Source organism: Cryptomeria japonica, chromosome 2, assembly GCF_030272615.1.
Source record: "Cryptomeria japonica chromosome 2, Sugi_1.0, whole genome shotgun sequence".
Classification (NCBI taxonomy): domain Eukaryota; kingdom Viridiplantae; phylum Streptophyta; class Pinopsida; order Cupressales; family Cupressaceae; genus Cryptomeria; species Cryptomeria japonica.
Window position 1 is genome coordinate 279,921,054 of NC_081406.1, and position 15,787 is coordinate 279,936,840.

A 15,787-nucleotide genomic window follows, 5' to 3' on the forward strand; every position below is an offset into this window, starting at 1 on the left:
GTTGAAACTTGGCAACAACACTAAGGCAAATATAAAAAGGAAAAGGGACTCTTAGAATGTCATATATGTTGAAGGATTGAAGCAAAATCTCCTTGAGTCAATTGTGTGACCAAGGGCACACTCTCACATTTCATCCTAAACGATATCAAATCAAGAGCCAAAAATGCAAATAGAACATCTAATAATCCCTACATCCTCAATGAAATCAAAAGCCAAAAAAGTTACATGGGGCAAGACGCTGAGAGCTACTTATAGCACAAGAGAATGGGCCACCTAAACTTTGACAATCTTGTCAAGATCAATTGTAAGAAAGTCATTAGAGACATGTGAAGGACTTATAAACCAACAAACATCACCTGCATGCAATGTCAACTTGGGAAGCAAACTAAAGTGAGTTTTAAATCAAAGGAATGCATAAAACCATTAGAGCTTATACATACAAAACTTTGTGGTCCAACCAAAGCAAGAAGCATGCAAGGAGAAAGGTATTGTGTATTATTGATGACTACTCTAGAATGACTTGGGTCGCATTTTTAAAAGAAAATTCTCAAACTCTTGAAAAGTTTAAGAAATTCAAAGCCTCAGTGGAGAACAAATAAGGTTTGAAGATCAAATGTCTTAGATTAGATAGAGAAGGAGAATTAACCTCAAATGAATTTGAAGACTTCTAAGAAAAGCATGAGATAAGAAGACAGTTTTCAGCAGCAAGAACTCCACAACAAAATGGGGTTGTGGAAAGAAAGAATAGAATAGTCCAAGAAATGGCCAGAGTCATGAATGAGTCAAAGTCATCCAACACTTTTTGGAGAGATGCGATTCACACAATCTACATTTTGAATCATGCTCAAATCAGAGTAAACCATAGCAAAACACCAAATGAATTATGAAAAGCGAGGCCTACAACAATGAGGTATTCCAAAGTATTTGGAAGCACATGTCATATAAGCAAAGATGAAGAAGATCTAGGGAAGTTTGATTCTAGAGCTGATGAAGGAATATTCCTTGGCTACTCCACAAGAAGTAAAGCGTACAAATGCTATAACAAGAGGTTGCACAAGGTTGTTGAAAGTACAAATGTTAAGGTTGATGAAGGAAGACACAATAAAAAAGAAGTTCAAGAAGATGTTCCTCAAGTTTGCAAAGAAGAGGAAACATAGGAAGAAATTGAGAAAGAAACAACTGAGCAAAGGGAGCCAAAGACACCACCAAGAGCACCATTTAAGACCCCATCCAAATTTGTCCAAAAGAAACATCTAGAAGACTTGATCACTGGGGACAAAGATACAAAGATTCAAACAAGGAGGAGATTTACTAGCACATCAGAACATGCAAATATGTCTTTGCTCTCTGATAGAACCAAGGGACTACAGAAGCAAGTGAAGACAAGCATTGAATAAAGGCAATGGAAGAGGAATTGGATCAAATTGCGAAGAACTAAACTTGGGAACTTGTCCCAAGACCTAAGGACAAGAATGCCATTGGCACTAAATGGGTTTCCAAAAACAAATTGAATAAGGATGGCCAAGCCATAAGGAACAAAGCAAGGTTTGTATGCAAAGGATATGCTCAAGTTGAAGGAATCAATTTCAAAGAAACCTTTGCCCCTATTGCTCATATGGAAGCAATAAGGATATGTTTAGCCCTTACCAGTTTTAAGAACTTCAATGTCTACTAGGATGATGTGAAATCAGCCTTCCTAAATGTGAACTTGCCGGAAGAAGTGTACATTAAACAACTAGAAGGATTTCTCCTATCAGAGAATGAGGACTATGTTTGCAAGTTAACGAAAGCACTTTATGGACTAAAACAAGCCCTACGGGCTTGATACTCAAGGCTAGACAAGTACCTTCAAGAGCAAGGCAGCCAGCATACATCATTGTTACATGTGTAGATATACTTTTCAACACCTGAATCATAAGCATGATTTAAACCATAACTCAACCCATCAACACAAAACTCAACACTACAAGACGCTTCAAGTGAAGAATCAAGTTCTTCAGATTGTCTCTCTATTTCAAGCTTATTTTGGCAGCTTATTGTGCTGTATTCAATACTGAAATCAGACTCATAACACTTTACCTCTTCTTCCTGATTCACTTGAACAATCTCTATATCCATCCTCTTTGTCTTACAATCAGCATGAAAGCAATTGGATGTCTTGCATGGCTTCTCAATGCATGTCTTATGGCCCTAATGAAGCATGTAAAAGTTTTGGATGCCTACCATAAAGACTTAAACCTAGTGCTAAAGGAATTTAGTGGTCACTCATCTTAATGGGGTTCATGAGGTTGCTTGTCGCTATACTATATTGATTCTAGAAGGAGAAAGAGTTGTTTGTGCCTTGTGATGTGTGTAGCTCTTGAAAGGTTGAAAATTTCATGGCTTTGACAAGACATGCAGTCTTGAACTGATGCCTATGGAATCACTCAATGTGTTGGCCGAAATGTAAAATCTCACATGCAAGACGGATGGATGTCCCCTCCATAGCAGTGGAAGTGTCTGAAATGTCTTAATGTTGCAATGATTTGCGTTTTACCCAGCAAGTTTTGTTTTAGTATATCATATGTATCAGGTTTATCCTCTTAGGCACAGCGATACCCTGCTATAGGAGTTATTTATGCTAGTAGCCTTCTTTAGTTTCTATGGTAGGTTTGTTGCTTAGATAGTGGTTAGTATGGTATAGGTGTTTCTGGTTATAGTTTGTATCTTTTTATCTGGTTATTATATCTAGAAAAGTTATATTAACATAGCACCACTAAAGCTTAAGAGGCTTACATCCAAAAAGAAACAAAAATCCTTCTCGAGCTTTAGGTAATAGGCTGCAAGATGAAAATGTTAAGGACTTATCAATCATTACTCAGCAATGCATCAAATCAGCACTCATTCAATCATCACTCATGAAACCATCAAAGCAATCATCACTTGTCAAATCAAGCAAAGAATCAATCAGCAAATCATCATAAAAAGTTATCAATTTATTCAATCTTCAAACTAGCAAGCACAAAGATTAATCAATTCTTCCATCAATTCAAACAGTCTAATATCAATCATTCAAACATCAACTATTCAAGTCTCAACCACTCTAGCATCAAATCATCCAAGACATCAATTCAGAATATAGATTGACAACATCAATAAATAATTTTTAGAAAATATTTTTTTACAGCAATTTGAGGATAAATTTATTATTTCATCAAAAGGTACTTAGTTGCCAATCATCTAACAAATTCCTTGAGAAATCAGTTTAGAATTTGTATAAGTGTCTTGCAAATAGGAAGGACAGCAAGCCTAAGTTCATGAAAGATTAAGGACAGCCCACCTTCGTACTCTTGTGAAGTTAAACAGGAGATGGAATGGATAGCCAGCCTTCCATGCTCTTGGGCAAGCTCAAGGAGCACGGCCAGCCTCCAAGGTGGATTAAGAGGTGGAAGGGAAATCCACCTTCCATGCTCTCGGCAATTCAAGGACAACCAGCCTCGATATTGCCATTTGCAAGCATTTCCAAGGAATTTACGATGTGACTTGCTATGAGGAATATGGTATGATCCAAATATTAATGATGTTATTGACTTGAATATTAATGATGCTTTGATGTATTGATTTGAATATTATCAGAAATTCTTGATACTTAATAAATATCAGTTTTAGTGATTAATACTATTTGCAGGTGTAAAACCAGGAGTATCCCAATAAGGGACATTACAGTATGTCTTGCATATCATGTTGGAGCAGTGGATGGCAGCAGATTGGCACTAGGCTGCTTGGTGTGTGCATTGAGCATTGGTTGGGTCCTTGTTGGGCTTCAGTCTGACACATTGAAGGCATTCACATAAGGCTAGGGATCCTTATAGCCATAATAGAATGTCTATTAAAAATCTGAGCATAATCCTCAACTCTCAAGAAATGGGCACAGTAGGATTTGATAAATTGATGCTTGGTGAGAATGGGTTAGGAATATCAGGCCCCTGCACTCTAAAGCTACCATACAAGAGGATTTTGTCTCAGAATTGGCTGAAGTCGTCCCCAATGCAGAGCATCATCTAGGGCATTTATTACTCATGTTACCAGCTCATTTTGGGGATATGGAAGTTCCTAAAGGTTGTCTAGCAGCACCAATGTAGGAGGATGTTGAGGGAGCACCTATAGGTGAGAATCCTAGACAGGGAAAGGATTATCCACCTATAAGAAGCATCAAAAATAAAGAATTGTTGCAGGTACACGGGGAATCGCTGGTGCTCAAGGCTTATTGTTAGGACGCCATTAAAGTGATGGATAGCCTTATGGTGACCAATACTAAAGGGCAACTAAAGGTTTTGAGTGCCTAAACAGTTCCTACTTTCAGTGTTGACAAGGTGTTTAGAGCACACAAGAGGAAAGAGATTTGCCATGGTATCAAGTTCCCATCCTTGGATGCAATAGCACCCAGTTCATGTTTTCTGCAGATCAGCATCAGAACACAGCAGTGTTGGAAGATGATGGTATTTGTAGGTGGGTTATCTACTAAGTTTTTGGACAACTTTTCTTTATTCTGGTCATGTCTACTTTGGTTGCAGGATGATGCTTTGTTCTTGTCTGCACCTTGTTAGTTGTCTTTTGTGGGGCTGGAAGTTGGTTTCGCAGTTTAGATGGTTTTTGGTTTGTGCTTTTAACTGGCATCCATTACGGTTTTTTATTGTAATTATGTTAAGTTGTATATGTTCTTATCAAGCAGGGGCCCTAATAGAATTCCCCGCTAATGAATCTTTAAAAAATATTGTATCAACATAAATTTTTTCCAAATCTACATTTACTTTTGAAAGCACTAGTTTTTTGGTTAGAAATCATCAAATTAAGTGAAACTGTTTTAAAGCAAAAAAATAAATGTTAGCGAAAGCAAAGATCAATTATATTGATTTTTTTTTATATTAGAGATAGTTTAACCAGTAATTACATCATGAGGAGCAGCTGCTCCAACCAGTATCGGAGATCAAAATCTAGTTACAAAAACTAGAACCAGATCACTCAGTATTGTACAAAAAGATCAGATAGAACTACTAATCAATCTACCAGGTCATTTAGTCCCATGACCCAATAATATAATTACTACATTCTGCTAGATCAGTCATACATTCTGCTAGATCAGTCATAGGTCCCCAGTGGTGGCTCAATATTGAGATCATTGCTTTGATCCCATCTGATCTCATGCTTTCCATCAGGTTTCTTGTTCGTTTCCTCAATGTGCTCCTTTGACATACCTTTCTGTTTCAAATACTGGTTGAGTAATTCAAGATCTTCCTGATTATATTGATTTTTGATAATCATAATCAAGCAATAAACAGTTAACGTTCACACATAGAGGCACTAAATCAGAACTGGAGTCAGACATGACATTTTTATAAACATGGTAAGGAGTTACTCGGAAATGACTATATTTTCAATTAATTGATGAAATGTCAGTGCACATAGACATCTTAACCCTTACAATGTTTTTCCTTTTACTACTACCTCTTTGAGCTTTTATTTTATGTTTTTATATCTGCTAGTTAAAAACTGTACCATGCAAAAAACAGAAAATTGCATGTCCAGGTATATTTCTTAAATTCTAGGACTTGTATAGATATATGAAAAAACTTTATCTGAAGTTTCCTAATATTTATAAACATGCCATTATTTATAACATGGTAAGGCAGTTTTCAGAAATGATTATCTTTTCAATTAACTGATGAAAATTCAGAGCACTTAGACATCTTAACCCTTATATTGTTTTTCCTCTTTTTACCACAGATTTTGGCTTTTATTTTTATTTTAAATCTGCTAGTTAAAAACTATACATTTTCATGTAAAAACAATATGATCAACCAATTATCACCACTCAAGAAAAATAATCAATGTAATTTATATAATGTATCTAAGAAACTTCTATAGGAAGTTTATCAATTCAAATGGAAATTAATAGGAGATATATAGCCATATGAAGAAACTTTATCTAAAGTTTCTTAACATTTGTAGATGTCCCCATATGTGTCTCCAAAACAGAATGAATTTCAGATACAGGGGACAAGTACTACTGTACTAGGAGTTATGGAATGAATCTCTGAGTAACTATGATTCTTGCTCAGATGTTTGCCTTTCTCCTGTTCATCAAGTTGGAGGCAATTTAAGATGCAGAAAAGCAGTGAACGAGGTTCAGAAAATCCTCTTATACACATGGTAAATAGAAAGGGAGAACTATGAGAAACGAACATGATGATATTATAGAAAAACAAGGATGATATAATGTATGTTGCACAGAAAAGAAATACCAAACCCATATCTCAGTAAAACAAACTTTTCAATATTGACTTGGAAAGAGTACAGAATACTAAGTGTATGTCACCTTGTTAAAATGGTGAATCAATTTCTTTGCTATGAACACTCAGGAAATATCCCTCAAATGAATTATGCCCAATCCCAGACAAAAACCCACTGGTATTCCATGATACCATTTACATGCCATACATTTGCATAATTTTCTGCTCAAACGAAACTCTCAGAAGCAAACTATTCAGTGCTGTGTTAGAAACAATAACTTAGAGATGAGAAATATACCTGCAAAAGTATAACACAATGTTGCAGGAGTCCTATATCCCTAAATTGTGATGATAACCACTGGTTCCAAACGAACTCTTCATCTGGATCCAAAACAGATGATTCACTGGGAAAAGGCCTTGTAATATCCCTTGTTTCACAAAAATAATACTTCCCCTCAATATCAATATCTGCAAACTCCTGAATATTTTTTAACTCCCCTTTATACTGAACTTGAGGATTTTGAAGTTGAATTTTTAAACACTGGCTCTCTGCTACAGTGTAAACACATCCCCCCCCTGGAAGTTCTGGAATTGAAGCCACAAGTTTTGTGGCAACTATGAGCAACGCAGTACTGCCCAATGCTGCATAGCCCAAAATCGCTCTAGCATGTACAGTATTTTTACACATCCAATGCGATCCAGCAGTCACAAAATCTAATGCTTCAGCCTCAGAAGAGAAGATGTCAAACCCCTCGCGTGCTGTATACAGCAGTGCCCCAGTTGTTGGATCAATGTAGATAACTTGTGTGTCTTTCCTTGTTGATAAACTCACAATTATATAATATTCACTGGATTCCAACTCTACAATAACCACAGAGGTGTCCCTCAAAGCATAAGCTGCATCAAAGTAAAAACCTTGCATCAGAAGATAAAATACATTGTAGAAGTTACCTGAAACCTGACATCAAAGATCTGAGCCAATGAAAAAGCTCAAAGGAACGTGATATATGATAAGGTAAAGCATGAAATTAGACTCCAAATTCTAGCTACAAAATTATCTTTATTTGAAGATTATTAGAGTATACCGTTAGTTAGTAGACTATAACCTTATGCTTAGGAGATTGATTTGAGCTTTTTAGCTTCCAAAATATTCCTCATTGTATGAATGTTTCAAGATTTAATACAAGACATGATTACACCTTGGCAAAGATTTCTGAGATTCTCTGGCAGTAGCATGGTATTAAGTATAACCTGAGTCACAACATTCATGGTTGTATTCGAGTTTAGTGAGGAAAAAATTCAGAACAAGTGCACGACTAATAAAGTTCAGGAAAAAAATGGCCTTTATTTTTCTGACATCTACCAAGGATTCACAAATGGCAAACATGCACTTGATTACTACTTGCATGGAGTTCTCTTTCACATGAGATGCATCTATATCCCTACTACGGAACAAAAAATGATTTGAAAAGCACACTATAGCCGCATTGCAGGTCACTTTGGGGCAAAGAAGCAATTGTTGTACAACAAAAGTACTACTAGCCAAACTACATCATGATGTCATCATGTACATTCAATCTTGCTAGCTTGTGCAATTATGAAGCCTACAATTTGAAAACAAGGATTGTACACACCTCTCCTAGCTCTTGACAAGCTCTAGCACTATGTCTCTATGGATTTCATGACAACCTTTTCAACAACCAAACATCATCATAACAATGTGTGTCTAGTAGTTGGCAAATCCTCAAATATGGCCATCATGGTAGCTTGCAAAAGTTGGGTTTCTATATTTAAGAATATTTGAGTCCATTTTACTCTACCCTAGAGTATCATTTTTGACAAGGATTGTAGTTAACGAAGTCCATTGTATCCCACCTTCAAACAAATGGATAGACTAAGGCATGATCATTCAAATTCTACAAATGTATTATCACAGCATCCCAAAAATGGGAAGAATTTTTGCCCTATATCCAACATAGCTACAACTGTGCACTACATAGCTCCACGATGCATAGTCCATTTGGTATTTGTGTTGGTTACCAACTTGTTGTGACTTTTTTCACATGTCACCCCCTTGGAAATGGGGACCCCCAATTTTCGCTTTTTTAGGATAGTGTTTTGAGTCGCCAATCTTTGCGAGCCTGGAGTTAAGGGTTTTCAAAGAGTTTTCTAAAATTCCTCAGGTCAATTGGACCAATCATGATCAAATGAGCATTTTGACATCACAGAAGTGCTAAGGTAAGCCAAAGGACGAAAAACGCAACTACTTAGGGCCAACTCTGACAACTTCCTATTTTTGTGGGATTCTTCTTTTTTGCAGTTTGCTTTTCATTTTGGCACTTTGGGACCAATCCAGGAAGCATCTTTTTCGCTTGCATTTTGCTTTTTGCTTTTTTCAGCTTTTTTGAAAGTTGACCTAGGATTGGATCATCAAGGTCAAGGCAATAAGGTTCTTGTCTTCGAAATGAAAAGTTTGTATGTCCAAGGTAGAAAAGCAAGGGAAAAATCTCCAGGCAAGGCGTTGATCCAGAAAATTCCAGATGAACATGACGATGAGCAAGAAAATCCACTAAGTGTTTATGGCAAAGAGAAAATTTCTAAATGGAGAAGGCAATGACTTGTGCAATAGCAAACTCCACCCAAGCTTCAAGTAACATGACATACCTACACATGAGTTCCGCCAAGGTTGGAAGAAAGTGACATGACAACACATGAAGTCTGCCCTACACATGATGAAAAATGACTTGCAGCCAAGAAAGTCGGCCAAGGCCAAGAAGAAATGACATGACAACGTGCAAACTCCACCCAAGGCATAATGGAAAATGTCTAATCATGTGCAAACTCCGCAGAATTCTTAGGAAAATTCCTTGTCAAAGTAGAAAATCTGCCCACGGAGAGGATAAGAAAATTGGTTTAAGTGTTGATACCCTAGGGAGAAAAAATTCAGAATATTGGCTAAGTATTGATACCTTGGTGAAAATAAAATTTGAAAATTTGATAAGTATTAAGGAAATTCCCTAAGCAAGTAGCAAATCCGCCCAAGGAAGATGAAGGAAAATTCGATTAAGTGTTAGTGGATTGAAAGAAAAGTTGAAATCAAGTGCCAAGTCTGCCTAAGGATAGCCAAAATTCCTTGTCCAAATGTTAATTCCGCCTAAGGAATCAGAAAAAATTCTTATAACAACATCAACTCCGCCTTCCACATGTAGAAAATGTCTTGAAAAATGCAAAGTCCGCCCAAGGAATGGGTAAAGAAAGTGGTTAAGTGTTGCCATTTTTGAAGGGAGAAGTCGGAATTTTGGCTAAGTATAAAGACATGAGAAAAATTCTAAAGTCAAGATGAAGTCCGCCTTGGGACATTAGAAAGTTACTTATCCACACATGAAGTCCGCCATAGGTGGATAAACGAGAAGTTTGGCTAAGGGTGAAAACAAAAGTGAAAAGCATGAGGAAATTCACCTAAGGGAAGAATATGAGAAAAAATTGGCCAAGTGTTGAAAAAGTTCAAAATTGCAAACTTCCAAGACATCTTCTGGAAGAATTTCAAAGCCAATTTCCATGCTTGAGATCAAAGTTGGAGTGATTTAATAAAGAATTTTCCCAAACTTTCAAAACAGCTTTCAATTCAAATCGTCTTGCTTTTTTATGCTTTTTAGGGGCAAATGCTTCAATTTCCAAAATTTTCATATTAAAATTAACCTTTGAAAATTTCTTCAAACTTTGCACTCTAGGATGGGAACAAACATCCAACCCCCTTATTGTTTTATAACTTAGAAAGTTTTTCACGATTTTCAGGAGGTAAATGTCAGCTCAAGGAGGACTTTCAAGTAAAGTTCAAATGAAGTTCGCCAACAAGGGAGCACAACTAGAACTTAAAATCACTTTGAAGTGGAAAAGGCTTGGAGACACCAACCTTGGTCATGTTGACTTCAAAGACAATCAAGGAAAGATTGAAGAGAGAAGTAGAAAAGAAAGAAGAATTAAAGAAAGAGAATGAGCGACTGAGAAATTATCTCCAACACTTGATCAATCCTATTGCTTAAGGAAATGCAGCGGTTCCCCTGCCTTTGGCTCTTCCACAGGAAACAGTTGGAGACTTTGAAGAGTTGAAGGTTGTTAGGGGTAAAATAACGTATGTTAGTAAGAATAATATTTATGTGTGTTATGTTATGTTTATGTTTGTCGCCGAGAGGTTCCCGTCGGGTAGTTGGGAGTTGGTGACGGTTGGCAACTTGACCAACCGTCGGGTCTTTATATTGTTTGGTTGGAACCTCGGCAGGGAGATTATGTATGGACAATTTTGGACATTGGAATAAAGATATAACTTTTAAGGTCTAGTTAGTATCATTGTCATTTATGCTGTTATGTACAATTGTTATGTTGCATGAATATTTGGTACGTGTGGGAATTACTGTGTTATCTGATTATTCACCAACCATACATTTAGGACTAAACATTTTGGCGCCATTGCCTAAACGAACCTGGAGATAACTATGGCGGCAGGCGAAAGCAATTAATGGACCGACCATTTAATCAGCAATTAATTGTTGTGGACAGCGAGACGCACGAAGAGAGTACCACAAAAGAGGAACGAGAGGATCAGTTGACGGCAGACTTGGTGGAGTTGTGGGACGTGTCGGTCACGAAGTACGTGCAGCGAGAGGCTCAGGAGAGAGCCGTCTCGAAAGGCAAGGTACGTGGTGAACTCACCGTCAACACCCTCGTCTTTGACCTACTCGAGAGTATTCCAAGGTTACTCGCCAGAAATTTGATTGCACTCCAAGACCAAAGGGAGGAAACGGCAAAGGAACTTCGGCGGCAACAAGTTCCCCGACAGTACGAGGAACGGAGACGTAGGGAGGAAGAGGAGAGAGAGGCCAGTCGACGCCATACCTCTGGCACTTGATGCCCCTACGGCCGAACAAAGACAAACGTACCACTGCTACCAAAGGAGTAAACGAGGGAACTGTACGGAGATCTCTCCTCGTAAAAGAACAGTTCAACAGGAGACGGCGACTAAGAGAGTTTGCTGACTCGAGGAATCCGGAGAAACACAGCAGAAGTCAGAGTGTGAGTCAGAGTCGTAGTCGGGAGAGGCAAAAACCGTGTACGTGGAAGGAGTTGGTCGAGGTTGCCAGGAACCTGCCACTATTAGACGTAGCGGAGGAAGATCTCACCGACCAGGCCCCACACTCGACGTCAAGTGAAGAAGACTCCAGAGCCGAATCACAAAGCATCCAATCGGAATTTTCTGAACAAGGAGAGGAGGCGGTACGAGACCTACACGAGGAAATCGCCACTATTTTTGAAGCAACGTTGTCTGGCATTAAAAACTTGTCCTTGTCAGAGGGCATCAAAACAGGAAGATCGGATCCGGAAACCTCGGGAAGGAGGGACTATAGAAGTGAAGGTGACCAAAGCCCGATTGGTAGGGGCCCAACCAGACCAGAAGCGTATGGTACCCTCCGGTACCTTCTTGGCATATAGCCATTTCCAGGCACTGCATAAAACCACACAGAAAAGAACGATGGCACACACCCCGAAGAAGCGAAAACTCCCAAAGTCATGGGCAACGGGTCAGAGGACCCTGTACGGCATTGCAAGACATGCATCACCATCTAGGAAGCAAATGGCCAAGACAACCGGGACTACTGGGTGAAGGCGTTTCCGGACACTCTGCGAGGAATAGCTATTGACTGGTACATAGACCTCGATGCTCAGCATAAAACATCTTGGAGCGATCTGAAGAAGGCCTTCGAGGAAGAATTCAAACTCCTACGGGATGACAACGAAATTGTGGCAGAAATTTACAAAACCAAACAAGGAAAAAACGAAAGTGTGCGCGCATATAACAAAAGGCTGAGGGAACTACTTAACAAAATGGAGAACCAACCGGCGGATGGCCTCAAGAAGCAGTGGTTCATGGAAGGATTGGTACCATCCCTGAGAAGGACGATGAAGCATACAACCGCACCATGGATATTGAAAGTGAAAACAAGACATCTCGAGGGAAACGACGGGCGAGCGATGGTGATAGCAAGGACGAAGACAGCGATGGGGGATCCAAAACCGTGCAAGCACTCCGGAAGGATATGATGAGGATGATGAAGGAGTTAAAAGGTGACAAGGAAAGTGGTAGGGAAGGAAAAGAACTTTGGTGTACTGACTGCAAGACTGAAGGACACACTAAAGGAAGTTGTCCCCGCAACGTTTTCTGTGACATCTGCCAAGTAATGGGACATTCCACTAAGGAATGCTCGTACAACTTGAAAGCACGGAGCACACAAGTGCTCTACGCCCAACCAGACCAAGCCACACTGCCGGCGACACCTCCGAAGCCAACAACAAACTCTGACGCCTCCCCTGGAGGGTACAATCGACGGGGTAACAATAGATCCAATAATAACACACCAAGGAGCAATACGACGGGAAGGGGCGACCCATGATTCAATGTAGGAAGTGCAACGAATGGGGTCACTTTGCCCGAGAATGCCAAAACGGAGGTGATGCAGGAAGTTTGTTGTGCAGATGGTGCGGTCTAGGAAATCACGAGGACATAGATTGTCCAAAGCAAAAAGGGATGAACATGCTGGACGTGGAAGGATCAGGAGAAGACGTACTAGCAATCACAAGGTTGCAAAACAAGAAAGCCATGTATCCTGACCCTCGCACAGAAAAAGAAAGGCTCCAAGAGGCAAGGGCGAATATCGAGCGGGCAATGGCTGGAGAGCGGAGGGCTTCGCACCTGACTGTCGGTACACCAGTCCGGTCAAAACCAGAGAAAACTATCATTAAGCAGATTTTACAAACCACAATACCCGTACGTGTGTCTGACCTTTTGCAGACCATGCCACAGTTAAGGATGGCTCTGACAAATGTAACCGGGGACACTACCCTTGGTCAAGAACACCAAACAGTGGCGGAATCATGTAGTACGACCCGATGAAGGAATCTGGTATAGATGCCATGAATCCTATGCTACTCGCGGTGAGCGTTAGACAGAAACCGACAGTAGTAGAGATGGATATAATGGGCCAAAAGCTTACAAACACCATTGTTGATGGTGGGTCTGGAGTCAACGTACTACCAGAGGAAACTTGGCGAAGCCTCAGCAAGCCTACACTCTGGCCACCAACTTCCACCCGGTCGGTGCGGATCAACACGATATCAAACCCCTCAGTACCCTTAGGCACCAAAGGTGGTAATTGGAATGCAGCAATTCCTTATGGATTTTGTAGTCATTCCGCAGGAAAGGAAAGCGTATGATGCTCTTCTAGGAAGGGGGTGGCTGATCATGGCCAAAGCTAATCATAACTGGAAAAGGAATACGCTCTCAATCAAGAGTGACAGTCATAAGTATGTAATTGATCTAAGGAACCAGTCCGTTAGCGAAGAGCTCGCGTCAAAAGATTCAAATAGAAGGGAGTGGGGTTCTAAAGGAGACAGAGGAGGGAAAGAACCCGACAAAGGAGTGTTGGAACTGGACGGATGTTCTGAGGATGGAACCAGTTCACTGGCAGGACTTTTTCATTGGCAAATGGAGGACTATGAGGTCTTCCACCCGAAGTGTCACATGCTTCAAATATGTGCGATAGGAGAATCAAGTGGCGGGATGGAAGAACAACCCTTTCCCCTAGAGTGCGGTAGATACCAAGAGGGAATGGCACAGATGGACAACACGCCAACCCACCAGTTTGAACGGGATAAACCCATCAAGTACGAGGAAAGGGATGTGAAAAAAATCAATCTAGGCAAGGACGAGGACCCGCAGGTGATACTCATAGGGGATGACTGGAACCCCGTACTAGATCACTCATACGGCATACGCCAGTCGAGGGAGTGTTTGAGTTATCTGTACGACAATTCTAGCTTATAGTCAACGAATATGAATTTATTCTTCAACTTTAGCACCATCCTACCCTATTTTGTTAGCTTTTCTTTTCCCCTTCTATTTCTTTCTAATTGTTCTTCTTTCCACCAATGGAAGCATGTCCCTTTAGTTTAGTCTTGGCAAATCTAACCCTTACAAGATCTACAATCTCCTCATATTCAAAGCATTCTTCTAAATCATTTATCCAATCAAGCAACACCTCATGTTTCAAATCACCAAAATAATTAAAATATTCAATTCAAGGTTTCTTACCAATTTTTTAATATAGTCTTCAACATCTTTACCTAGTTTGTTTCTTTCTCTTTTAGATCTTCTACATTTTACTCAGCAACTTGGGTATTTTCACCTCTTTTGATTTCCTCCTCATCACTTTCATGATCATTTCTAGGGTTTAAACCTACGAAACCCGGGGACGCGTCCCCTACCTGAAAATCCCCGTCCCAGTCCCGGGGACGTTTCGGGGACTTGGGGACGACCAGGGGACGTCCCCCCCCCCCGTCCCCAAATTGTCAGAATTTTGAGGGGACGTCCCCGAAACGGGGGGACGGCTAGACATCCCCCACATCTAGAGCTAGGGAAAAATATTTTTAAAAAAACTCGTATTTTCAATTTTTTTTTTTTTTTTTCTAACATGGGCCCTCTATATTGAAAAAATTTAAAAAACGACTATCAATTTTTTTATTATTGAACGACTATATTTTATTATTTTTCTAACATGGGCCCTCTATCAAAAATTAAAAGGCAACATTAAATTTATTAATTCATATCAAATATTTATAATTTTAAATTAATTCATATTATAAATTTTAAAATTTATAAATAGAAAATAAATTAAATAATAAATATTATACTTTGCTTTTTAGTATTTACTTAGTACTATTTTGATTTCCATATCGCAATTGACAATGAAACAATATGGCAGCAGTGTGGCCTTTGGGCATTTTGTATGTTATTTCTTTAATATCTATTATGATATGCATATTGACAATGTGAATGAATTGAAATTCTGAATTATGAGTGCATATTGAGTATTGAGTCTATTGATAATGTTGTATGTTCGATGCTTGCATTCTAAAATGTTTTTATAATCATACACATGCTATATCCATGTTTTCATGAGAATATAATGTATAGATGCATGCTTTATCCATGTTTTCATATGACCATTTAGAATTTTCCTATATATTTTAAATTTTGCCTATATTTTATATAGCCGTCCCCTTTGCGCCCCCCCCCCCCATCCCCAAAAAAAATTGCCGTACCAAAAACTCATCCCCCCGTCCCCTCGTCCTGGAAACTTGGGGTAACGTAGGTTTAAACCTTTTCTTCTATCCTCTTTCACAACATCCAATCGGATCTTCAATGCCTTCATCCTTTCAAACATCTTTTCCATCTTTCCAACCTTTTCTCTTCTAAAAGGCATTTTGTCCTCAGATTTGATGCAACTGCCTCAAATTATTAGTTTGTCCACAATCACTCTTGCAAACTACCTCACAACCGGCACTTTATTTACAACCTTTTTGAAAACTACCTCAAACTCGGCAATCTATTTACAAGCAAGAACTTTAAAGATTCCAAACCTTTCAATCTGATACCATTTGAGGCAATCATGGAAGGAGGAACCAAT

The 15,787-nt window shown here is 39.2% G+C and overlaps 1 protein-coding gene across 2 annotated transcripts in view; it reads right to left on the reverse strand.

Annotated features, from left to right (window-relative positions):
• The window catches only part of LOC131030494 (probable phosphoinositide phosphatase SAC9), a 169,001-nt gene that overhangs the window by 124,489 nt on the left and 28,725 nt on the right, over positions 1-15,787 (reverse strand). Inside the window, exons 1-2 of one of the 2 annotated variants that reach the window (XM_057961336.2) lie at positions 7,355-7,373; positions 6,568-7,166 (exon numbers count right to left, since the gene is read on the reverse strand). In XM_057961336.2, coding sequence (XP_057817319.2) covers positions 6,568-6,957 — 390 coding nt within the window. In that variant the 5' untranslated portion in view covers positions 6,958-7,166; positions 7,355-7,373. Of the gene's footprint in view, positions 1-6,567; positions 7,167-7,354; positions 7,374-15,787 lie in introns of those variants that run through there. The other variant, XM_057961335.2, reaches the window with a different exon arrangement.